At 42.7% G+C, this 25,403-nt stretch overlaps 2 protein-coding genes across 14 annotated transcripts in view; both read right to left on the bottom strand.

Annotated features, from left to right (window-relative positions):
- Nucleotides 1–25,403, bottom strand: part of CDKAL1 (CDK5 regulatory subunit associated protein 1 like 1) — a 790,609-nt gene that overhangs the window by 312,044 nt on the left and 453,162 nt on the right. For all 13 annotated transcript variants that reach the window (XR_010597970.1, XR_010597971.1, XR_010597972.1 and 10 more), the window contains one exon: nt 6,241–6,421. Coding sequence is in view for 10 of the 13 variants with exons in the window: in XM_005281387.4 (XP_005281444.1) it covers nt 6,241–6,421 (181 nt within the window). In the remaining 3 variants the exon portion in view is untranslated. The remainder of the gene's footprint in view (nt 1–6,240; nt 6,422–25,403) is intronic.
- The window catches only part of LOC135981024 (uncharacterized), a 29,194-nt gene continuing 27,768 nt past the window's right edge, over nt 23,978–25,403 (bottom strand). The window contains exon 2 of the mRNA XM_065581971.1: nt 23,978–24,539. Within this exon, the coding sequence (XP_065438043.1) occupies nt 24,064–24,539 (476 nt within the window). The 3' untranslated portion in view covers nt 23,978–24,063. The remainder of the gene's footprint in view (nt 24,540–25,403) is intronic.

The raw sequence follows: 25,403 nt of genomic DNA, 5'->3' as shown, positions 1-25,403 counted from the left end.
GCCCCTCCTTCAATTTCCTGTATGTATCACTTTTGGTTTTTTAGACAGTAAAAAGCTCTTTGTGTAGCCTCATTGGCCGCCTGTGGCTCTTCTTATCTTTCCTCTGCGTCAGAATAGCTTGACGTTGAGCCTCCAGTATTACATCTTTTAGAAACTCCCTGCCCCCTTCAACTCCTTTTCTAGTTGTACATCTGTCTCAGGCATAACTTTAGTTTGAAAAATATCACTATAATCTTGCAAACTGAAATGAATGAAAGTTAGATAAGATATATGGAATAGTAATGTAGGCCTCTTCTTATAAACTCCTGTTTGGATACCTCTTCCTTTGATCCATTTCAGTAACTTGTATACCCTATGACAAAGGGGAGGGAGGTGTGGCAGAAGCGTACAACAGAACTGTAGTGGCATGTACAAAAGAATTGTCAAAGGATAAGTTAAGTTCCTGGTTTGTTTCTTTTTCATTCTTATGCGACAATAATTGTGCTGCTAAAACCAACGGTTACATTGGCAATTACATCAGTAATGTTACATGTAGTACAGATGAATGGTTTTGGCACTCCAGGGAAGTTTAAAAAACAACAAGAAACAAAGTTGTTGTGTATTTTCCACAACTGTTTTATTTTGCTGTGTTCTATTACTGACAGTACAGCTCAGTCTAAATCCGCAACTGTACATTTAATTTGGGAAGCTAAAACCTTTAAACCACATTTTGTGTAAAATTAATATGAAGTCAGTAATTTTCATTCTGGTCAGTGCTCTGAAGACTGCTGCTGTAAGAACAAAGTTGAATTCAAAGGGGTACAGTGCCAGCCTGGGTTTCCCAGGTGTATTTCTACTCCGGCTTTGAACTCTGACTTGCTTTTCCAGCAGGACAGTCACAACCCACACTCTTTAGAAGTCAGAGACTCACATTCTGCCTGTTGCTCTGAACTACACTACTGCAAGAATTTCAAAAGGTATGGCTGCAAGCCAGAGTCAAAATATTCTTCTCCCTTCCTATGGGTCTGACTCCGCAAAGTCCAGCTGCGACTGTGGAATTTAACTCATTCCACAGATTCAGCCTAAACTGAGCTCTCAGCAACTTTAAGAGCCAGACCATTCATTGCTTGCAGATAGAATAAAACTGACTTTACAACACACCAGCTTAACTGTCTCCACAACAAACACAAGTTTTTCACTTCAGCACCTGGTCAAACAAACGAAAGTGATATGACCTGAAGCTGGTACTGGCTTTAAAATAACTACCTTTTGAAAGCTTGGATAGAGTTGAGGTTACCCACAGGTAACTTAACTTCTTTGACTTTATCACACAAGTCAGTATCTTTGGTTGCATGCTGAGCTGTGAGTACCCTGGAGTTGTTTTAATAAATTTAAAAATTAACCATAAACACTGCATAGGCAGCTTTTTGCACTGAGACAGAAGCCTTCTGCAACCCCAGTTCAGTTCTAAGTGGGAATAATAGGGTTACATGAATGCATACTTGTGTATGGGATTTGAGCAAAAGAACTTTAATTATCAGCAAGTAAAATTTACTTTATCCTTTCTAATATTTGGAGCTGGCAAGTTTTACCATTAGAGAGAATATAGATGTACAGAGCTGTATATTACAGCAATACCCCTCTATGTATCATGACAAATCCTGTTTTAGTCACAAGGGGCTAGATCCACAAAGGGGACTTACGCTCAACCCTGCAATGCCTAACTTTAGGCACTCTACCACCCAGTGGGATTCACATCCCCAAGTTAGGTGTCCAGGCTTCCTATACAATGCATGGGGAGAGTTAAGGGATCCACGAAAGCCAGCACGCAGAAGAGGTAAACACCTAGGCTAGTCAACAGGAAATACTGAGGAGAGGAGTGGATCACAAGCCCCACCCTTCAAAGGGATATAGACATCTAATCCAGGCCAAAGGGAGGTGCGTATCACCACTTGGAATTCACAACCATGAATCCTTTACTGGAGTTAGATGCCTAGTCAGGCCAGCCCTTTCCCACAAAAAACAGAGAAGGTGGTGGTGGTGGTGAAATAGGTGGAGGGGGATTGGGGCATTAGTTTGAGAATCCCACCAATGAGCTCCACGCAGTTCAGGAGCGTCAGGACTTAGATGGCTTTGTGCATGCTCACTGGCACACGCCCCACACCTGAGTTTCCCCATCCAGCGTCTCTTTGAGTAGAACTGGTACACATGTTTTGAAAACATACCTTTAGGCTTACTAGTCTTCTTTTTTTTTTTTGCACTGTTATTCTTCATAACTGAAAATTTCTTCTTCAGCAGGGGCTGATGAATGATGTTTTTCTACAGAGAATTACATGAAAACCTGACATCTCAAAATGGCTGCCATCTCCTATGATTCTTAATGGAAGTAAGGCCAATAGAGCCTTAGCAAAGATGGCCATTCCCTCACCTTGTTCCCAGAGGGAATATAGCTAAGATGCCCCATAACAATTAGTGACTCCTTATGCTGTCAGTGACAAGGCCAAATTTCAGTCAGAGACCAATTTCAATGATTTATTAAAAAATTATATAGAGAATCCATAGAAAAGCTACATAGAAAATGCAAAGTGCATGTGTAAAATTTCACACTGATAGACCACTAGCTTTTAGGAAAAACAGGAATTTATGCCGTATTTTAAACCCACTTTAAATGTACCTATAAGTATGAATTTCTACCAGGTACCTCTTCAGTATATCAATGTAATGGTTTTCTTTCTAGGTTTCCAATCACAGCTGGTCAGCATAGTCAGAGATTCTTTCAGGCAAAACAGGGGGATTGCCAACAAGTACTGAAAATCACACTATCAATAGGGATTTTTGTGCCATATTTTGACTAATCTTCTGTAAACCTCTGGGAATCAAAAGGGTGTGTGAAGATATACATAAAATAATTGCCTCAGTGTTTGTATGGTGCCTAGATCTCAGCTGGTACTTCTTCAATAAAAATAATAAAATACAATAATAAATAACTAGCTTTTTGTTAGAGGATGTGGGAGGAGGGATGTTCTCTTATGGTTAAGGCACTGAACTGGAACTCGGGAGCTCTGGATTCAATTTCTGGCTCTGCCTTCTGTGACACTGGGAAACTCAGTCTTACAATGCTTCAGTTCTGTAAACTGGGAATAACAACACTTCCCTGCCTCACAAGTGTTTTGTGAAGAAAAATTAATGGTTGTGAGGTGATGGAGTCATTTAGATATATTTGACCTTCCAAGGCTGGTAGTTTTCCAACATAATAAGGAAGAACTACAGCCTCTCTGCCTGTTCTGATCATAAAAAGTAGTGGATTAGTGTCACCTGCCCTTTTGGACACAGAAGATCAGTGCCAGTATGGATTTCAATGATAACATATCATTTTTATGTGGAAAAAAGATTCCAAGTAGAATTGATTGAATACTCTATTATGTCAAGCCCAAATGAGATTTTCCCATCTCAGATTTTCCTCCAAAAAAGTTATCAAATTTACCACCTCCACCAAATAACGAAGTGTTAACATTACTATGCCTACTTCATGGACTGTGCCTGGAGGAAAGGTGGTCCTCTGGAAAAGAGTGAACTTAAAGGATTTGACAGGGCAAATATGTTGCCACCATAGATACCACTTGATTAGGACCATGAGGTTGTCTTGAAACACAACGCACAGGCGGGGAGCAGATTGCAAACAGCAATACGTCTTTCCGACTGCAGATATCTGCAATGCTAAAACTAACAGCCAACATAGCCAATACTGAGCAATAAGAGAAGGTTGGCAACTGTTACGTAATATCATTGTTAGTCACTGGTTTGGTGCCCCTAGTTAAATAATGTGCCCAAAAATTCTTTATAAGAAGAAATACTGCTGAAAGAAACCTATACGCAGCATAGCTAATAGCATATGAACTTCCTGAGAAAGAATTAGCTTATGAGATTAGATCGGAGATATGATGTACTATATATAATTTTTTTTTTGCTGTAATAGGTTCATGTGCTGCTTGTTTCTATGTGAACATACTAAAGTCAGTTCATTAACAATAAGATTATGTGTACAGTAAAAAATGGGAAAGGGGTGGGAGTCCCTGGTTAGATAATAGTCTCTTCTCTCAACTGAGAAAGATATGTAATTATAAGGTGCTCTGGACAAGGAATGAAAAACGAAATGCCTGTGCATTCTTGACACCGCAAGGAGGGCCCATTAGCTACTATCTAGAGGCATTGTGAATATAAAAGGCAAGACATTAGCATAAACTATTCCTGCTCCAGTTGATAGTTTATCCTGCATTTCCAGAAAGAGATGAAAGAATATATAACTCAGAGTTGCCGAAGATTACAACAAAGAAACAAGGTGGGAGAGAAAAAGAATATCTGTTAATTACAGTTTTTCATCAGCACTAGAACATAAGCAGACATAGCTTTTTGAAGGTTCTAATTCCCCCAAAGTAGCAAATTACAGAAAAAAGACCAAAGTGAAAATGTCAAGCTTTACTAAAATTATGTCATCACCCCCCAAATTTAAACCGATCTTTTTAAAAAAAATAAGTTAGTTCTTATGTGATTAATATTTAGTGTCAGTATAACTGTATTTAACTACACTCTGCAGGAAAAAAACAAGAGGCCAAATTCCTCTACTGCTGTGCAATCCACGGAGGATAATGGGGTTGTATCTGTGTGACCCAAAACCAGAAATTAACCCAAATATTTACATTTTTAACCTGCCTGGACTGCCAAAATTGCTCAGCTGTATTTTAAATATAGGCATCCACAATGACAACGTGATGGGCATTTCAGAAAGAAAAAATTCAGTCAACTGTGTGAGCTTACTTACACTATCATATCACATCACAACAGCATCTTTTGTGCCCAAATCCTCTATACTTTCCTATAGAAGTTGCTCTTAATCCTTTTTTTTTTTTTTTAAACAATGGCTCAAAGCTAACTTCTTTGAACAATAAAATAAAAGGAAACAAATTTAACCCAATTCTCCATTTTCATTAAAGGTATGGTATATATTGACAGTAAGTAGAAACTATATCTGTATAGGTTTTGACATTGAGAAAGAGATACAACAATACATATATTGATTTCTCTTCAAAGAGTGGCTGACCCACTCATTGATTTCTCTTCAAAGAGTGGTGAGCCATGATGACCCCACAAAATGAAGTATGATGTATTCTTATCTGCCTACATTAGCTGGCTGTGATTTTATCCTGATTGGAAATGCAGTGCATACAACTGTTATTTACACTAGTACAAACACCAATGAAAAGTTTAAATGGTTTTATAAGCAGCAGAATGGTATATTCTCTTGTTCAAAGATTCAGGTTAGGCAAGTAATGCACATTTACACCGTTACAAACTCGAAGTAGATTATTTATCAAACTAAACCTTTAAACATAATTGTCATTATCATCACTTATGACAAAAAGGGAATATAAATTATCTATATCAATTAGAATACAATTGATAGCCAACTACCTCATGTTAAAATGTGGCTTTTATCCTCTTAGGGATTTTGAGATGAGATGGTTTGATAATTGGAAAGAGTTATATAACCACAACGGCCATCTATAGAAGATTGGGGAGTACCTGAAACCTGGAAGATTAACTACAATTACATACACAAATTTCACCAGTGACATTTGCCATATAGGCTGAAGGCAGAAACTAGATTTTAAAACAGTGCAGAATCATGGAAGATATTTATGAAGTAGTAGTCCACGGAATGGAAGTAGTCGCATGCAAATTTGACCTTTAGTATATAATTCAAAGATAACTATCATTCAGTTCATACTATTTTGCACAGAATCACTTGCAATGTGTATGATATCACTGGATTCATACAAGTCTTCAAAAATTGGAAGAAAATATGAAATGTAATCTTTGTCCTTTTCTTGGTAAGAAGAGACTCACCCAGAAAACCTGTTAGGAAGAATATATGACTATAAAGTCAAAGTGAAAAGAACCACTTGAACCTTCTATAGACGCTATTTTGCCCCAATTAATAATTTGAGCAGTAATTTAAACTTCAAATCTGGCAAGGCATCCTGTGTTCTAGCTAAGCTCTGAAAGGCAATCAGTTTATTTTATAGAAATATATAAAACTGCATTTTAATTGTGGCATAATTCTGCTGCAAAACCATATTCTCCAATAAACATTTCTTATGTTTCCATTCAGTACAGTGCATACTGTACATTCACATTTGGCACAGCATGAAAACTACATAAAATGAGCTATCAAGTACAATGATTCAAGAAAATATATCTTACCACTAGGGCTGGAACTTGATGTATTTTTGCAGCAGGAGTCCCTGGACGTGGGTAAAACTGATTAATAAAGAGGCTTGGAAACCTGTACTCTTCTACAAGTTTCATGGTGTCTTGAAAATCTTCATCTGTCTCCCCTGGAAAACCACAGATGATGTCTGTAGCAATTGTTATTCCAGGCACTCTGCAATGGAAGTGGGGAAAAAAGGTTAAACTGCGGACTGGGTACACCAAGTCTCACCCTACATAAAAATCTCATTCCCTTGACAATGAAAGGAATAATTACTCGTATTCAACTTGCCTTTGGCTAGAGAACTAGATTTAACACCAGTTCTAGAAAAAATACAGTGGGATTTTTAATGGCCATTTCTTTGACAATGAAAAACGTGGCACATGGGTGAGAACCCAAAGAATGGAAAACAAGAAAGAAGTTGCAGTAAATATTTGACCCAGAACTTGAAAAAAAACCCCCCAAGAATGGACTAATTCTGGACTAATTTCTCAGGCACTTGAAACCACAGGTTACCAGCAGAGCTTGTAAATTCATTAATTGTAGTTAGTCCGCAAAGTTTATAAGCTCCAGGGCGTTATTACTAGAATTAGTTAATCCCTTGCACTGCTGTAACACTGCAGAAAGGGTAGGGCAAAGATGTGGACCTGACATCCTGAAGAGTTTAGGAATTCTAGTGCAATTCGGCTTTTGTAGTTAACAAAAGCTTCCTTTGGTCAGAACCAACCTTCTAACTCATTCCTCCTTAACATATGTCTAATCATCCAAACCCACTCTCCCCATGAAAAAGACAAAAACAAATAAATTGTTGTTTGCAGTGCTGTTGTAGCTATGTTGGTCCTAGCATATTAGAGAGACAAGGTGTGTGAGGTAATATCTTTTATTAGACCGACTTCCGTTGGTGACAGAGACAAGCTTATGAGAAATGAAGCTTTTGAGAAGAACTCTGTGCAGGCTTGAACATTTGTCTCGTTCACCCACAGAAGTTGGTCCAATAAAAGATATTATCTCACCTACTTTGTCTCACTACAAAAATTCAAATTATTCTAAGGCACCAGCACAAAACTACCCTTTTATTTAGCAACAGCAACTTTTCTTTACTTTTTACCTTAGCTAGATACATCTCATGATTAAGAGAAATTAGTGTCCCTACTTAGGCAGTGTTGCTAGTGGACAGAGAACTTGACCTGGGACTCAGGAGATTTAGATTCTATTCCCAGCTCTGCCACTGGCCTGCTAGATGACATTGGGCAATTCACTTCACCTTTCTGTGCCTGGGTTTCCCCATCTGCTGATCTCCATTTGAGATCTACTGATGAAAAGTGCTATATAAGCATCAGCATCAATATGGCACTTACAATACAGCCTTACAATACTAAGCTGTTTCTTGGCACCCCAATACCAAACATATTGACAAACTGGAAGGAATATGACTTTTAAGGGAATGTAAGAGCTAAATAGGTATACAGTAGGTTGACTTGTTTATACCAAAACAAGGATTGGGACATTAAAAAACAAAAACTCTAAGTGTGTGAATGCTGTAGTGTAAAGACTGGTCCTATCTGATTTCCTCAGGCCAAGAAAAAGAAAGGATATCTGGTCCTGAGTTGAAGATCAGGTCCCTAAGCCACTCTGCAGTTCTATGGTAGACCCCAAGCATGCAGATGCAGATCTGTTCCCTGACCCACACTCATCTTCCTCCTTTCTGACTGCTTCCTCCCAAAACCTGGGATGGATTCCCCAGACAGGACACTGGTGGTGCTGGGTTCTCTCATTTTCCTCTCCAAGTATCTATTAGCATAGATGAACAAATACTTATTATCTGAATACCATCTGTGTAATATTTAGATGTCCAAAGAGAAATAATATTTGTTCTAGGGCAATAAAAAGGGATATGCGCTTAATGAAACCACCAATGGGACTATTCCGTGTTGTCTTTCACAAGACCCTGGTTTGATTCCCCGTCTCTTCCACCATGGCATTTGCTAATAGTAATTCAAAGACCCTATGACAAAAATGTCACACACTGAATTAAGAGGCATCTCTCCAGCAAATTAAGTAGTTCCTCTAATGTGCCACAGAAGTGAGGGTCAGTTCAAGACAGGAAGGTTAGTTTGATCTTGTAGTTAGAACACAGAACTGGGAGTCAGGAGATCTGATTTCTAATGCCAGCTCTTCTACAGACTTCCTGTTTTACCTTCAGTAAGTCACTTAGTCTTTCTGTGTCTCCATCCACCATCTATAAAAAGGAGATAGCTACTTTCCTACAGGTTTGTTTGAAAGGCTAAATTAATTAATGCTTGAGAGGTGATATTATGATAACTACAGAAAAGCCAATGAACAAGAAAAATTATATTAAATTATATTTCTCAGACTGCTGCAAGGCTTGCAGAGTGGGAGGTACAACATGGGAAAACTTAGGATGGCAGGATTTTTGTTTAAATCTTGCATATATGAGCCATGCTGCTTGCTCTCACTCTTTCAAATGCCATTATTTTTTAGTGTAGTTAGCTGCATGGAAGTCATCTAGATACTAATGTCACAATATTCCTCCTCCTCAGGTTTTTATTTAAACATAAAAATCTTTTCCTCCATTCTATATTACATTTATGAGTTCAGAACCTAAGGTTTAAGACTGAAGTCAAAACACGGCAGATTAAAACCCCCACAACATTTATTTGACCTTACACATAAAATAGGTATTTTTGAGAGATTTGTCCCACTAGATGGGAAGGACTTTTCTCTTGCTAAATAAAGTTAAGTGGGAACCAATAGCTGAAATGTAAATATAATGTGAAACAATCTGATACTGTGGGCCAAAGGGCCTGGAGCGGCTCCCACTGGTTTACTAAGCCTGACATAAGCGGCAGGATATACAGTTCTACTTGAAATGAAGTAATGTAAACATCCACGGTAGCTAAGAACTGAATAAATATAGAGGAATTTTGCATTCTATGACACTTCCCCTGCTCACAAGGCACATATTTTGAGGTATAATGGCAGGCTTACATGAGACAAAATATATTACTTCAAATTACTATCAAATAGCACCAGCTGACATTTCTCGTAACATTAATAAAACACTCATTAAATTTGACAAGACCATTATATGTTAGTTATTTTAGCCATTTTAATGATATTGTTGGCAGCAGTGTAAGCATTTACTGCCTAAAGTACTGGTGATACCATCCTTTATCCCAGCTTGCCTGTTTCTAAGGCAACATGAATTATAAGGTTCAATCAAGCTAGATTCAGTAAAATGTGTTCTTCTCTCCCTCCCTGAGTGAAAAGGAAATTAAACATTTTTAAAATTCATAAACTGCAAAAATGTCTGAATTCTGTTTGGTGATAAGGTGCTAATTATCTTAGTAATTAGATTTCTTCCTGGATGGGATTATTCTACACACAATGGAAAAACTAGGTTTGGGAAATGGAGTAAGGACCAGAGAGTCTATTCAGCAACAGCAATTAATTAGAGCCCAATCCAGTATGCCTGCCTAAAATACGACATTGCTCTGTGCTGTTTTTATACCACTTTTGACTATAAACTAAAATGTTAAAGAAAAATGTTTTTTAAAAGGGAGCAAAGGTACAGTATGTGAAAACTCCATTCAAGAGAAAATCCAATTACTGAAGCAATCAAACTCCCTGTGTTTCTCAAACACACACAAACACAAATAAATGGAGTTTATTCCACATACACAGAATCAAGGGAAGAACAATGAGGGTATGGTTAAAAAAATTTAAATTTGAAAACTAAGGTATCTTGGTGTCTGAGTGACTGAAACAAAGCAAAAAAGGCTCTTTACTCGTAAGTAAAGATCTGACTATGAAATAAAATATAAAATTAAGCAACAAAGATCAGTTTCTGCTCACAAATGTATCAGCCAATATTAAGTTAAACAGAAAAAAGTGCTGATTGTCACTAGTAATCATTCTGTGGTAATAGCCATTTAATACTAAAAACTCATGTTATATAACTTTATAAAAATTCTTTATAGTCTGATATCTGCTGGGTCTTTCTAGGGTCAGTAGCGATGTTCCAGAATGCATCATCAGTGAATCCAGACTACATAGTGGATTTTATGAAGGATAAAAAATAATTTTTTAACATATATAAGACCACTTGCAAGTGGATTTATGCACTGAATGCGACCTGCAGATTGATTATTGGGGGCACTTGGCACATACCATTACTTCTGTGCTATTCTCAAAACGATGAAAGACTTCCCAGTTTATTTAAGGGCAGTTTTAATCCTGACAAATTCCTCAAAAGACACAATGCAACAGTTACATCTTGCAATCATAAGCCTTTAAAGCACGGCAATATTTACTCCTGGGGGAATTCTGCGCACAGTATTTTAAAATTCTGCAAAATTCTGCATATTTTATTTGTCAAAATAACACAATATAATCACACCAGTTTCAATTATTTTTGGTCATTTATTTCAAAATACCCTATCAGCAAGTATGTCTGTAACAATACAAAGAACAAAAACGTTTCAGGAAATGTTTTTTGACAAATGGATTCCTTACTAGGCATATTAATACAGAACTCTGAGTAATAATTCATTTAAACTACAATACAGAACCGTATTTCCCACACCACTCAGAAGCAGTGCAAAGGCTTGCGGGAGTCGGGGTAACGGAGGAGCTGACGGAAAGGAAAGTAAATTGCTGGGAAGGAGCCTGGGTATAAACTTGGAGGGTTGTTGGGTATGGGTGGGAAAAGTATGGAACAGTTTTTTGGCGGGGGGCGGGACGGGATTGTTAGGGAGCTTCCCCTATGCAGACCCTGACTGACCCCTAGCCTCTCCCATTCACCCAGGCACATCTGCCCCTGTCCCCATGTGTTCCTGAACCCTCTGTCCATGTGTCCCTCCACCCAGACAGCCACTCCTCCATCCCCTTGTGTCCCTGTACCCCTCCCCCGTCCCCATGTGTCTCTGTGGTCCCACTCAGTCACCCTTTGTTCTTATGTAGCTCTGCACACCCTTCCTCATCACCATGTGGCCCTGCACCTCCCTCCCCCTGTGGCCCTGTGCCTCCACTCCCATTCACCCCCTGCCCCAGTCTGTCCTCCCCTATTAGCCCTTATGAGCTCCGGTCTGACCCAGCACCCCACGCTGTCTGTCTCCCCATGGGCCCTGTCTCCTGACCTGGCCTGACAGGTGCTGTGAAGAAGGTAGGCTCTTTCTCTTCCCTAGCTGGCCAGGAGCTGCTGCTTTGGTCTATCTCCACAGTGCCCTCTGGTGGGCAAAAGGCAGAACTGCAGCAACATTTTGGCAGAAGCTTTTTTCTGCGCAAAAAAATAAAAATATCATAGAATCATAGAATATTAGGGTTGGAAGAGACCTCAGGAGGTCATCTAGTCCAATCCACTGCAACACCAACTAAATCATCCCAGCCAGGGCTTTGTAGGTCCCGGGCCTTAAAAACCTCTAAGGAAGGAGATTCCACCACCTCCCTAGGTAACCCATTCCAGTGCTTCACCACCCTCCTAGTGAAAAAGTTTTTCCTAATATCCAACCTAAACCTCCCTGTAGCGGGGTGGTCCCCCGCTCCTGCCCGGAAGGACTTAAAACAACCCTGGCAGAGGGCTGGGGCAGGGGAAAAGCTGGGCTGATTGGCAGAGGCCCAGGAGAAGTCTCTCTCCAGGCAGGGAGAGAGCAGGGCCTGTCTGTCTGCAGAAAGGGGAGTGAAGCAGGGCTGGGGAAAGGCCAGAGGAGCAGGGTAGCTCCAGGTTGGCAAGTCCTCAGGCTGCAGGGTCTGGTCCAAGGCCCACAGAGGTACTGGGAGGTAGAGGAAGGCATCAGGTCTGACCCGCCTTGCCTATGATGAGTGGCTTTTACACTGCAGTCTGCCCCAGTGAGCGGGGGCTAGATGATGATTGGCAGTAGCCCAGACTGGGGCAAGGTGGGGATTAGAGGGTTGGGGGTTTCCCGGAGAGGGGAGACCCATAGAGACTGGTGGAATATTGCCAGGGTGCAGCCCCAGGGTAAAGAGGCACCGGGGTCCGGGAGGGACATGGGGCCAGTGACAAATGGGACACTGGCCTGCAGAGGGCGCTCAGGCTGGAAAAGAGCTAATTCCCGGAGACGACCAACAGGAGACGCCACAGGGGTGAGTCGCGCACGGTCTACACTCCCTCAGAAGGTGGTTCATTAATTATGCATGCACGCAGTAGCGCAGAATTTCTCCAGGAGTAAATATTTTGGCTGTGAAGTGGGTGTCCTATTATCTCTACTCACTCAGCTATGACTCAAGAAACAAAGGAAGAATGGTTATTTATAAAAATCTCTGCTGTAACCTTTTACATCGAAAATGTACTTTTTATAGAGGTCAGGAGAAGTTGAGGACTGGAACAGTTTATCTATAGAAAAATATACTTGTGTCTATGGAAATTTGCTAATTTTGGTTTTTTTAACTAAGGGCTTGTCTTTACTACCCGGGTAAGTCAACCTAAGTTACGCTAGTCCAGCTATGTGAAAAACGTAGCTGGAGTCGATGCAGTTTAGGTCAACTTACCCCGGTGTCTTCACTGTGCTGCGTCGACGGGAGATGTTCTCCGGTCGACTTACCTTACTGTTCTTGGAGAGGTGGAGTACCAGGGTCGACCGGAGAGCATTCTGCCATCAATTTAGCGGGTCTTCACTAGACCTGCAAAATCGACTCCTGCTCCATCAACTGCAGCAGCATCTATCTCCCCGTAGTGGAGATGAGCCCGAACGCTCTCCTTTCTTCCCTATAGTTAAACCTCTTCCACCTGCTGATGTAGGTTTGTACCCAAGGAGGAGTTGGGGCCAGCAACATAAGCACCACCTGGAGCACCCGCATCTGCCTGAAGTGTAGAGGTTACTGTTGCTGCTTTAATGAGCAGGAGTCCAGAGACCATTATATTGATAGCACCTCCGGTTACTGAAGAATCTGGAAGCAGTCGTGATGGAGCCAAGGAGAACATCCATCTAAAGATGGGAGACAGAAGGAGGTGGAGGGATGTTTGGGAGAGCGAGGGCAGGGAAGAAATAAAAGTGTTTTATCCTTCATCTGCAAAGAAACCCTTACAGACTGCAGGGACAGAGACAGAAATGCCTTCCACCTCCCAAAGGTGGAGGAAAGAGCCTGGGGTGGGGAGGGGGGAATAGGAACAGGGCGTGGGCAAATCCTGCAACAGGCCAATTACAATGAAACTGACTCCAAGCTCTGAGCTCCCCACTCCTGTTTACCTGAGAGATCCAGACAACTGCTTCTGTTTGCCTTGTTGCAAGTTGCAGCCAAGATGGAGGAAAACAAAACTGGACATGCTTGATCTTCTGCCTCCTAACCCCGAGTGGTGTGAAGGAAAGGCCCAATCACAAAGAACGTGGGAGATGAGAACACAGGATGTGTTGCTTTCTTCTCCTTCCCAGCAGCATGTCAAAAGACTGCTGAGGCTCTCAGGCAGCAGCAGCAGAAGGGAGCTTTACACTAGCTACCAGTCATTGTAACAAGCCCACTGAGCATCTCTGTGGAACATTCCTTGGACCCATACTCGTCCCCCAAAGCTTACTAATTCTCTCCTTTGTCTTCGTAAGGATGGAGTGTTTCCTCTATACTATACGTTTGGGGTTTTACTCCTCTACTTCAGTTTGGTTTTAGCCTCCACAAAGACTGCTCAAAGATTCTTTGGGGGTACAGGTACTTTCCTTCCTTTTCCTTGGGGTGTTGTCTTAAGGCAGGATCTGCTGTTAATTCTGATCAGATTCCTGTTGGTGCTAAGATTCAACATGAGCACGGGAGGGGTGAGTCTACCTGTGAAAAGGAGGATTGAAGAAGGGATCTTTGGGGGATCTCTAAATATCCCAGATTAACTTCCTTTGGCCATTCATCTTAACACTTACTGTTATCAAAGGTGAGTGTTCACTTAACAAATGAATGCATCTGCACTTGAAAATCTGTAATAATTCTACATTGTTAACATTATAGTCTAAGATAACAGCATCACAAAAACTGGATTGGGTCTTTTGTGCTCATAACCATTGAGGTGTATTTCTAACACCTCAGACAATATGGTGAAACTGATTTGAGGGGCTGATTAGACCCTTTATTGTGAAGTTGGGTTTTCCTGAAGCCCTGTCCAGGTCTGACACCTGTATGGACAGCTCTGTCATTTTCATAATTGACTGCTTAGAGAGAGGTGAATGCTTCACTTTTCTGGGGGAAAGAACCAAAAAGCATAGTAGGCATTTAGATGCTACAGTGAGGGGAACTGTAACCCCCCTACCCCCCCACAAACCTAGAAAGAGATATCCAGAAAGAAGAAGCTATCCAGAAAGAAGAAAGGCCCATGAGTGATTTGATTGGGAAGAAGATGGACCACATGTAACTTTAGGTTGCTGAAAAACAAACCAATTTTCACAAAGCACAATATCTAAAGGAAGTCATCAGCAAATGTGTAAATTTGTCCAGGTTCAGATTCCACACAAATGCAGCTTTAATTACAGCAAACATTTCCTTCAGTAAACAGTTTTCACAGTAATCTTGTAATCTTAGTCTATCTTGGTCTCTGGCACATTGAAGTACGTTGAACCAATTCTGCCAAAATCATCATCTGCCAAAATAATCCATTCATTGGCAATTTTCAGATACAGGCGTCAAGGTTGCATACAATTTTCCAGCACTTTGGTCTAGATTTCTGGACCTCAGGTTCAGATGAGGGGATCTGAAGAACTTCCCTCCTTTGGCTACTGTGACCAAAAAACCTGGTTAAAGGAAGCAATCAAACAAAAAAAAGCACCCCAAACTCCTTTTGTGTAATCTGCTATATGTTCTCAGGCTTTAATAATATTGAAGAGACTCGTGCAAGTTATCAAAACTCCTTTGCAAAACTTCATAGGGGAATGGTGCTTCCTACTCTTCCTCTTCAAATTCTATGTCAAATAATGTGTTTTTTTTACATGAAGAGCTGACAATGGTATCCCAAGACTTCAGAAAGGCACTAGACCATGATCTGAAATGCTGTAGTATTATTCAAAGCACAGGTATCCTCAGGGGAGGGGAGGGGAAGGGAAGAGGGTCTCCTCAGTTATGGGTTCCTCTCCTCTTTCAGCTCCAAATGTTATCTCAAGAGAAATTTCTATTGGAGATTTCTTTGGTGGTGAACACAGTAGGGAGATCACTGCATTTTAAGGACTGATTCAGACTTCCTTGGTTTTGAGTACAAGCAAGTCTCATCACCAAACATGCATAAATCTGAAGACTGACTCAGTCACTCAGGCCACACAAGGAAACACCAAGCAGGTAGAGCTACTGCACCAACACTTTCCCTACAAGTTGATGAAGAACAAACACAACCCACATATAGCCTGTGAACCAGATAAGTATATTTGAGTATTCTCCAGAGGAGAGATCTTTTAGACCAGAGGTGGGCAAACTATGGCCCACGGGCCACATCCGGCCTGCGGGACCATCCTGCCCAGCCCTTGAGCTCCTGGCCAGGGAGGCTAACTCCTGGGCCCTCCCGCACTGTCTCCCCTCCTCTGCAGTCTCAGCTCGCCATGCCGCCAGCGCTCTGGATGGCAGGGCTGTGAGCTCCTGCTGGGCAGCACGGCGGCATGGCTGGCTCCAGCTGGGCGGCATAACTGCCAGTCCTGGTACTCTGAGCGGCATGGTAAGGGAGTGGGGAGCGGGGGGGTTGGATAAGGGGCAGGTGGTCCTGGGGAGCAGTCAGGGGACAGGAAGTAGGGGGCAGTCGGATAGGCATGGGAGTCCCGGGGAGCCTGTCAGGGGGTGGGGGTGTGGATAGGGATCGGGGCAGTCAGGGGACAAGGAGCAGGGGGGGGATTCTGAGGGGGGCAGTCAGGGGACGGGAAGTGAGAGGGGGCAGGGGCCAGGCTGTCTGGGGAGGCACAACCTTCCCTACATGGCCCTTCATACAGTTTTGGAACCCTGATGTGGCCTTCAAGCCAAAAAGTTTGCCCACCCCTGTTTTAGACTGTCAGGATCATCTATGCAACTAGTTCATAAAATGAATGGAATTGACAAGCACTTGGATCAGAGAACAACAAAGATTTCTTTGGCAAGCTAGACCTAAATTCTGCAGCCATTTGATGCAGCACACAGGAAAGCCAGAGGCAGCTATGCATAAAATAAGAACTGAAGGTTGAAGGAATAAATGTAAGAAAATTAATAATACAACCAAGTTAGCAGTCCTTTGATTATTTATTTCTATACTGACTTCCATCTGGTATCAATTCCCAGCTCTGCCACTGGACTGTGAGGTGATCTTGGGCAAATCACTGTGTCTCAGTTTCCACATCTATAAAATGGGGATAATGATACATACCTTTTTGTAAGGCACTTTGAGCTGTACGGATGAAAGGAGCTATACATAGGCTAAGTATTATTATTGTTGCCCTACCTCTTCGGTGTGTTACAGATTTTTGCATTGACAACATAACTAGAGGTTGACAGGAGAGACAACAGGAAGATTTTACAGCCAGGTAGGTGGTGTCTGGGGCTTTTGGTAACCAAGAAGCATGGGAGGCAAGTGGAGATGATCAGCACCTATACTGCAGAGGAAAAGGTATTAAAAAAATTAAAATGAACCTACTTTTACTAAATTATTGAAAAAGAAATAAGAAAAAAGAGAAAAAAACCCACATGTAAATAAATGTGACAAGAAGAGACAGAGGTTCTGTAGCTTGCAATACAGAGAGAAAAACAAGATCTGAGAGACAGCTGGTGCATGGGGTTCTTTTGTACCTTCTGCCCTAGAATATTTGAACATGTTCCAGCAAGCCCCCCAGTAGCTAAACACCTAGGAATGGACGTAGCAGTGCATGATCCACGTTCAAGCTTTGCTAAGGCAACACAAAACGAGACTAAATAATTGCAACACAACACTCCAAGGATCAATAGTGAAAATAAACAAAACGGAAGAGTAGCACCCAAATAAGGTCTCTTAATTCCAAAGATGTTCTATATTATAAGCAATTAAACTGTTTGAAATTTAATATATTTGGCCCAAGTAATCATTCATCCATACCAACCTCAATGAGGAATGCTATGTGTAGCTCTTATCAAACTGTCCATCAGACCTGGCAAGTAAGAGATACACTGTCTTTAACTGAATTTTTATTAAATCTGTAACTAAAAACTAAATCTGACAAAATAAGGTGAGCACTATATCCAGTTGCAAAGTAGCTTCAGACAGCGTGACAAATTAAAGATAACTTGGAGGGAAAAAAAAAATTAACAACTAACATTCAATAGCAAGCTAAATTAGAAATTCAATTTACAGAACCTATAATTCTTAGACCTCATTGTTTTAAGCTGTGTTACATGGCCATTCTTCAAATCTTCTGTTTCGATTACTTTTAGCAAATCTGCTGATGGTGTGCATATTTCCAATAAATACACCAGCGTGAGATTCCATACTGGGAGGCCACCTGCTAACATCTTTTATTCATGTATGTGTTCCCAGTGCAAAGCAATTATATTATTTCAAATACTTTTAAATGTTTTCTATTATTGCCCAACATAACTGCAGGCTGCCTCACAAATCACTGCTTTCCTTCAGCTCATGCTCTCTGTCTACATCAAAATGGAAAAAGACTCTATATTGTTGTTTGTAAAAGTCTACGATGGTTTCATTTACAAGTAGACTCACCAGTGTTTACCTTCACTTGACTGCTGAAACACTAGAAGACTTTTTAATAGGTCATTAAAAAAAATCTAAATAAAATATGTATTTTTATATGCAAATTTTTCTTCTTTTCACTAGCTTGGCTCTTCAGAACTGATTCTCAAAACCCCACACATGGGAGAGGGGGGAGATACTAATGACATACTATCCTATGCATTTTACAGAGGTGACTGCATTGCAATTCTCACAATATTCAGCTATACACTCTTCTGTGTTTCCCTGAGTTGTCGCCAGGAGTGGTGTGTGTATATGGGTGGGAGAATAACTTGCAAAACCTTAAATCCTACTGTTTAATTTGGTAGTGGTTCACAGTCAAACACTTCAGACTTCAAAGGCAGCAGAAACAACAGGTTAATTCTACGTCTCAGAACTACAGAATCACTATATGAGTTGTATAGCGGATTATACATTTCACTTGGTGCACAATTCTGCCAGCTACATGTTTGATAGTGAGTCTCATAGGAAACACATTACACCTGTGCTCCGCACTAGCTTCCAATTGATTTGTGACGGCAGTTTCAGGTGCTGTTTTTGACCTTTAGAGTCATAAATAGTTTTGAAACAAGTTACCTTAGAAAGGTGACATTGCAGCAGTTGTGATTAGCTGTGGTGCTTGAGCTAACAGCCCTCTAAGTTTAAATGAGAAGGGATGGCAGCTGAATATTTTCCATGAAGGGTCTGCAACTTGTTCCCAATTTGAATTTTCGGAATCCATATTGGCTGACATTCAGATGGAGCTACAAGGCCCGATTTCCAAAGCTATCTCTGAAGGTGAACTGATGGTGCAGTCTGAGATTGGGTTAGGCAGAATTTTATTTTAATGGGGACTGGGATGGGCCATTTTGATTTGGAATCTCCTTTTTGGATATTGATCTCGTAAAACAGGTGCACTTTATAATTAATGTAATTCTCTACCTGAAATTGCCATAGGTAAAAGAATAATTGTATTATGTTTTAATAATTACAGCATAGGTTGTTAGAGCACATTTCCCTCCTATCATCTGTAGTCTGAATGTTTCCTGGTCTAATTTTCATCATCAATTACCTTGAAGGAACAGTTTAGGCTTGGACTCCCACTAGACTTATTCATCTTTAAGGTACCATGCACTTCCCGTACACTTCCCATACAACTGAAACATTTTACAGAACTTCATTAGAGATTTATAATTTCAGATCATTATTATTTTATGACTTTAAAATGAGTGACTTAAGACAAAAAGCTCAACATCCTTACACTTCATTTCTATTCAGTCTCTAATAAATACCATCTGGTGTGTACTTTAGGGATATAATACCCGTCAAAAACTCAGCCATATTATGAGAACCAGCACCAAGTTGATCTGAAATGCATATTTGAACAGATGTGTTTAAATTACATCTCCGTCTATCCACATGCATAAATTCAGAGCAAGTGCATATTGATTTAAAATGCATAAAAAAGGGATTTGGAGATGCATCAAAAGTGAACAGCATCTCAACGGATCAAGGCTCGCATTATTAAAGGTCATCACTAAAAATAAAGTTTGCATTTATTAAGGGTTGCACCAGGGAACAGTTCATGAGAACTGACTTAATGATTGTAGCACTAAAACAGCCATAGAAACTACACTAATTTTCTATAACCCCTCAGTATTTAACATTAAAACTGTCAAGTCTGATCAGAAATAATAGGATCTCAGTTAACAGCAGCTGTGAACATTATATGTTTTTTTTGCTGATCCAAAAAACTAAGTGTCTTGGCTCTAATGTCCAGTCCATGACTCTTGCTTCAATAACAGTCATTTACTTCTTCAAATCGACATCAAAGTCAGGGGAATCACATAAAAAAGGAATAGTGAATACATTTGTTTTCTATGGTGATGAAGTTCATTAATGAACTTCAAGAAGTTTTCTTGTTAATAGAATAAATATCTATTTTAACATTTAACATTTTGTTTCAATGTGCAGTGTTCAGTAAGACAAATAGATTTTTTTTTTTTTTTACCATCTGATGTGTTTGATTTTGTTATGACTTATTCATTGTTAATATCTCGGGGGGACTTTCAATCACCGAGAAAGACAAGTGAATAATTATCTCAGTAATTATTTCTATAACTAATGCCACTGCTGTGCCCTTACTAGCAAGCAAGGGAACCCAGTGTTTTCAGAATGAATTTCTCAAGCAAATGTAAGGGACAATAGAGAAGTGTCAATGAAAGTTTACAATCTGTAGAAGTAATGGAAAGAAGGATCTAAAAAATATACCACAACTACACAAATTCAACAGCCACAGGGTTGTTAAAATATGCTACTTTTAAATTGCTATGCTTTGAAATTCTGTTTGAAATACATTTACAACAGAGAGCACAGACCCATAATTATGCAAAATATGCTGACCTGCAAAAATCGCTCATCAATTTGATCAATATTAGACATTAGTAAAAATACTTGTATTACTGTTGGACACTACAGAAAAAAACATGAATTACTAAATAGACGTCTTGAGAGTCTACATTTTCTGCTCTATTGAGACACTTCAGTACACTGAGCATCCATTTTAGTTACTCTGACCGTATTTATGCTACATTCAGGAACAGAATACTAACCAGATCAGAACTTATGCTGAAAACTTCATACTATTCTACTCAGCATCTATAAACTATGAACTCTCTAGTCTAAAGGTGATATATAAATGACATACGGCAACTGGAATTATAACTGTATAAACTCCATCATGAGCCGGTTCATTATAAGCCGACCCCCCCAAGATGGATAAGTAAAAATGGAAAATTTTTATGACCCATTCATAAGCCGTCCCGCCGCTGACAGGCTGAGATGGTTTGTTCACCTTGAGCATCCGCAGGCACAGGGGTAAATCTAAGTAAACAAAGTGTCCCAGCCCGCCAGCTGCTTACCCGGACAGGCTGGGACAGCAACTGGTGGGGAAATTTGGAGGGGGGCGAAGGGAGGAAGGGAGAAGCTGAGGGTCAGGGGAGTAACCCCTGTGACCACCCCCTACATGACCCCAACCCTAGTCCAGGACCCCCACACTCTCCCCATTCCATCCTTTCCCACCTCAGCTGGGGCAGGCCAGAGGTGGTGGTCTCTGGCCTGGCCAGAGCTGCTCCGGCGGGCTGGGGGGCACGGCCACAGCATGTTCTGGGGGGCGGGGCCGAGAGGTGTGGCCGCAGCATGCTCTGGCAGGCGGGACCGGGCGGCACAGCCGCAGCCTGCCAGCCCCAGAAGCAGAGAGACTCTGGCCCTGCCTCTTCCCTTCTGGCTCTGCTGCCTCTCCTTGCCCCCTCTGTTGGGGGAAGGGGCTGTGTCCCACCTCTCCCTCTCTATACCCATTCATTAGCCAACCCCCTTCTCTGATGCTTCCCTTTTTCACTAAAAAAATTCGGCTTATCAACGAGTATATACGATATATCTATATATTTTCTTCAAACTGATATCAGCACTGAACTTTTATCAATACAAATTGAGAAAGCTATAGTTTCCACTGAAAGTGAATGTGTAACCACAAAAAAAATAAAATGAGTTAGTGCTCTGGGTGAAAAAATTGTACGAGTCCTACAGCTGACATGAACAGATTAGTAAAAACAGAAGAGTCATGGTCCTCTTTCCTTCCCACACCTCCTTCACTCCATGGTTACACCTATTAAGATAAAGACACTGTAGTGAAAACAAAGAAAGGAGAATATAGAACCTGAGAAAAGCCACAAATTACGGTGATAAAGGTCTTGTCTACACTACGAGAGTAGTTCGATTTTACTTGCATCGAATTTTTGTAATCGATATTGCAAAGTCGAACGTGTGTGTCCACACTAAGGACAGTAATTCGACTTTGTGCGTCCACACTAACGGTGAAAGCGTCGACATTCGAAGCGGTGCACTGTGGTCAGCTATCCCACAGTTCCCGCAGTCCCCTCTGCCCATTGGAATTCTGGGTGTAGCCGGCAATGCCTTCTGGGTAACAAAATGAGTCGAGGGTGCTTTTGGGAAACTGTCGTCATCCGTCCATCACTCCCGTCCTCCCTCCCTGAAAGCGCCGGCGGGAAATCAGTTCGCGCGCTTTTCCAGTCATTGACAGCGCGGACGCCACTGTACGCCGAGCATGGAGCCCGCTGCGACCATCGCTGCAGTTGTGGCCGCTCTCAACGCCTCGCAGCTTATCATAAAGGTTTCCCTGAGGCAGATGCAGAAAAGTCAGGCGAGGAGGCTACGGCACCGCGGTGATGTCCTGAAGTCTGAGAGTAGCACAGACCTGTCAGAAAGCAGGCGACCCAGCGCCGAGGACATCACAGTGGCAATGGGTCATGTTGATGCCGTGGAACGGCGATTCTGGGCACGGGAAACAAGCACTGAGTGGTGGGACCGCATAGTGCTGCAGGTCTGGGATGAATCCCAGTGGCTGCGAAACTTTCGCATGCGGAAGGGAACTTTCCTGGAACTTTGTGAGTTGCTGTCCCCTGCCCTGAAGCGCAGTGACACCCGGTTGCGAGCTGCACTGAGTGTACAGAAGCGAGTGGCCATAGCCCTCTGGAAGCTTGCAACGCCAGACAGCTACTGGTCAGTCGCGAACCAGTTTGGGGTGGGCAAATCTACCGTGGGGGTTGTTGTGATGCAAGTAGCGAAGGCAATCGTTGATGTACTGCTGCCAAAGGTAGTGACCCTGGGAAACGTGGAGGCGATCATAGATGGCTTCGCAGCGATGGGATTCCCAAACTGCGGTGGGGCCATAGATGGAACTCACATCCCTATCCTGGCACCGGACCACCAGGCCACCCAGTACATTAACCGAAAGGGCTACTTTTCCATGGTGCTGCAAGCACTGGTGGACCACAGGGGACGTTTTACCAACATCTACGTCGGATGGCCGGGCAAGGTTCATGACGCTCGTGTTTTCAGGAACTCTGGTCTGTTTAGACGGCTGCAACAAGGTATTTACTTCCCGGACCACAAAATAACTGTTGGGGATGTGGAGATGCCTATAGTCATCCTCGGGGACCCAGCCTACCCGCTAATGCCCTGGCTCATGAAGCCCTATACTGGCGCCCTGGACACTGAAAAAGAACTCTTCAACTACCGGCTGAGCAAGTGCAGAATGGTGGTGGAGTGTGCTTTTGGCCGTCTCAAGGGGAGATGGAGAAGCTTACTGACTCGCTGTGATCTCAGCGAAACCAATATCCCCATTGTTATAGCAGCTTGCTGTGTGCTCCACAATCTCTGTGAGAGCAAGGGGGAGACCTTTATGGCGGGGTGGGAGGTTGAGGAAAATAGCCTGGCTGGTGATTACTCACAGCCAGACAGCCGGGCGATTAGAAGAGACCAGCGGGAAGCGCTGTGCATCCGGGAGGCTTTGAAAGCAAAGTTCCTGAGTGAGCAGGGTAACCTGTGACTTTAAAGTTTGTGTACTGAGAAGCTAAACCTGCCCCCGTTTCTTTACCCAGGTAATGTTGACTATCCTATCCAGTTACATACCCCCTTCACCCCCCCTCCAACACACGTGTCGAAATAAAAATAGTTCTACTTTGTTAAAGCACACCGTTTTCTTTAATACTGTTTTCGCGGGAATTTTTTAAAACTGGGACGCAGACTGTGGTGCGGAGCGGGTGTAGTGTTGTGACGCGAATGCAGCTTCTAAACTCAAGGATTGACAGGCTCCGCTGCGGTGGGATGCTTGTTTCAACGGAGCCTGTCACCCCTCCTGATCGGGACTGTGTGTATGGGGGGTCTATATGACTTTGTGGCAGGGGGAGGACGGTTACAGATCCCATGCTGTGTGGCTCTGTGATCCTGCCTAAGGACCGGCGCTTAAGATCTGTAACTGCCCTCCCCCGCCACAAAGTCACAGAGCAACCCACCCCCCCCCAACATTACATCAAAACAACCTCCCAGACTAACCGGGGCAACTAGTCACTGCATCACTGCACTGTGTATGTGCCCTGCTGCTGTGCCTGCCCCCGACTATGTACCCTGCCAAAGGAGACTGTCCTGTCCAATTACCAACCCCCTTTCCCCTCCTCCTCCAAAAGAACATGATTGAAACAGTAGTTAACAGAAACAAATTTTTTATTATCAACTACACATGGCATTGGGAGGTGAAACTTGGACGTGGGCTTGTGTCAGGCGGGAAGGAAAGAACTTTTCAAATTTTGGGAAATGAGAGCCTTCTGCTACTAGAGCTCTCTGCAGGGGTGGAGTGAGACTTAGCAGGGACTCTGCCGCCTCTCCTTCTTTGCACTTTGGGTGAGGTGGGTATGGGACTTGGTGGCGGGGGAGGGCGGTTAGAGATGGACTGCAGCGGGGCTCTGTCCTCCTGCCTCCGTTCCTGCAGAACATCCACAAGGCGCCGGAGCGTGTCCGTTTGCTCCCTCAGTAGTCCAAGCAGCGTTTGAGTCGCCTGCTGGTCTTCCTGCTGCCACCTCTCCTCCCGATCCATGTTGGCTTGGTGCATTCGGGTCAAGTTCTCCCGCCACTGGGTCTGCTGTGCTGCCTGGGCTTGGGAACAGGCCATAAGCTCAGAGAACATGTCCTCCCGTGTCCTCTTCTTCCTACGCCTAATCCGCGCTAGCCTCTGGGAGTGTGATTCCAGGCTAGGTTGTGAGACAGTCGCAGACGGGGCTGTGGAAATGGGAAAAAGGGAGTGAATTCCTAAGAAAGATAAATGTAGTTGTGAACAAAGAACATAGTCTTTCTCTGTGAACAAGACCATGCACAGCACCTTTCACATGCGCACTCAGCACAAGGTCGAATTCTCGGCCTTCGCATTCAGTGCCTGGGGTCTTGAACAGCACATTTGAGAAGCGAGGCAGCACAACGGAATTTCTGTTGCAGGCAGACATGGTAAGCCGTACACTTGTGGCAGTTTAAAACTTTTATATTACCACTGGCCTCATTTCACATTTAAAGCAATGTCAGTCCCTGCTGCCAGCAATCCGGCAAGAGGGAACTCTGCCCCTGTCCCACCCCCTCGCGGCTGTCCCCGGGAACGATCCCTTTCGGCTGCCCCTCTCCCGCCTCCACCGCGTGGCTGCAAACCAGCGGTTACAGTTCTGTAAAGGAACGGGAAAGCAGTCCCAACACTAACATTCCCCTACCTAATTAAAAGCAGGTCACCATGGCCGACATCACCCTGATGAGGATCTCCGAGAGCGACAAAGAGAGAATGCTACGGGAAAGCCTCCAAAGACCAGGGCCGTATGCCGCCCTGCTGTGCAGAGCAATGATCCCCGAGTACTTGATAATCTCGTGGCGCGGCAACGTGTTGTACTTCGGAGGACCCAATAAGGCCGCTCTCCCCAAGAACCTCATGCAACGGCTTTCAAGTTACCTCCAGGAGAGCTTCATCGAGATGTCCCAGGAGGATTACTGCTCTATCCCCGGACATATAGACCGCATTTTACTGTAGCTGCAGTAGCAGGGAATAAACAGTAGAGCGGCTTGTGCAGGACAATCACTGAAAACCGGACATTGCTAGATTTCTTT

Source organism: Chrysemys picta, chromosome 2 (assembly GCF_011386835.1).
Source record: "Chrysemys picta bellii isolate R12L10 chromosome 2, ASM1138683v2, whole genome shotgun sequence".
In the NCBI taxonomy this organism is placed as follows: domain Eukaryota; kingdom Metazoa; phylum Chordata; order Testudines; family Emydidae; genus Chrysemys; species Chrysemys picta.
Note: the sequence above shows the minus strand (reverse complement) of the source record. Positions and strands in the feature narration are given on the sequence as shown.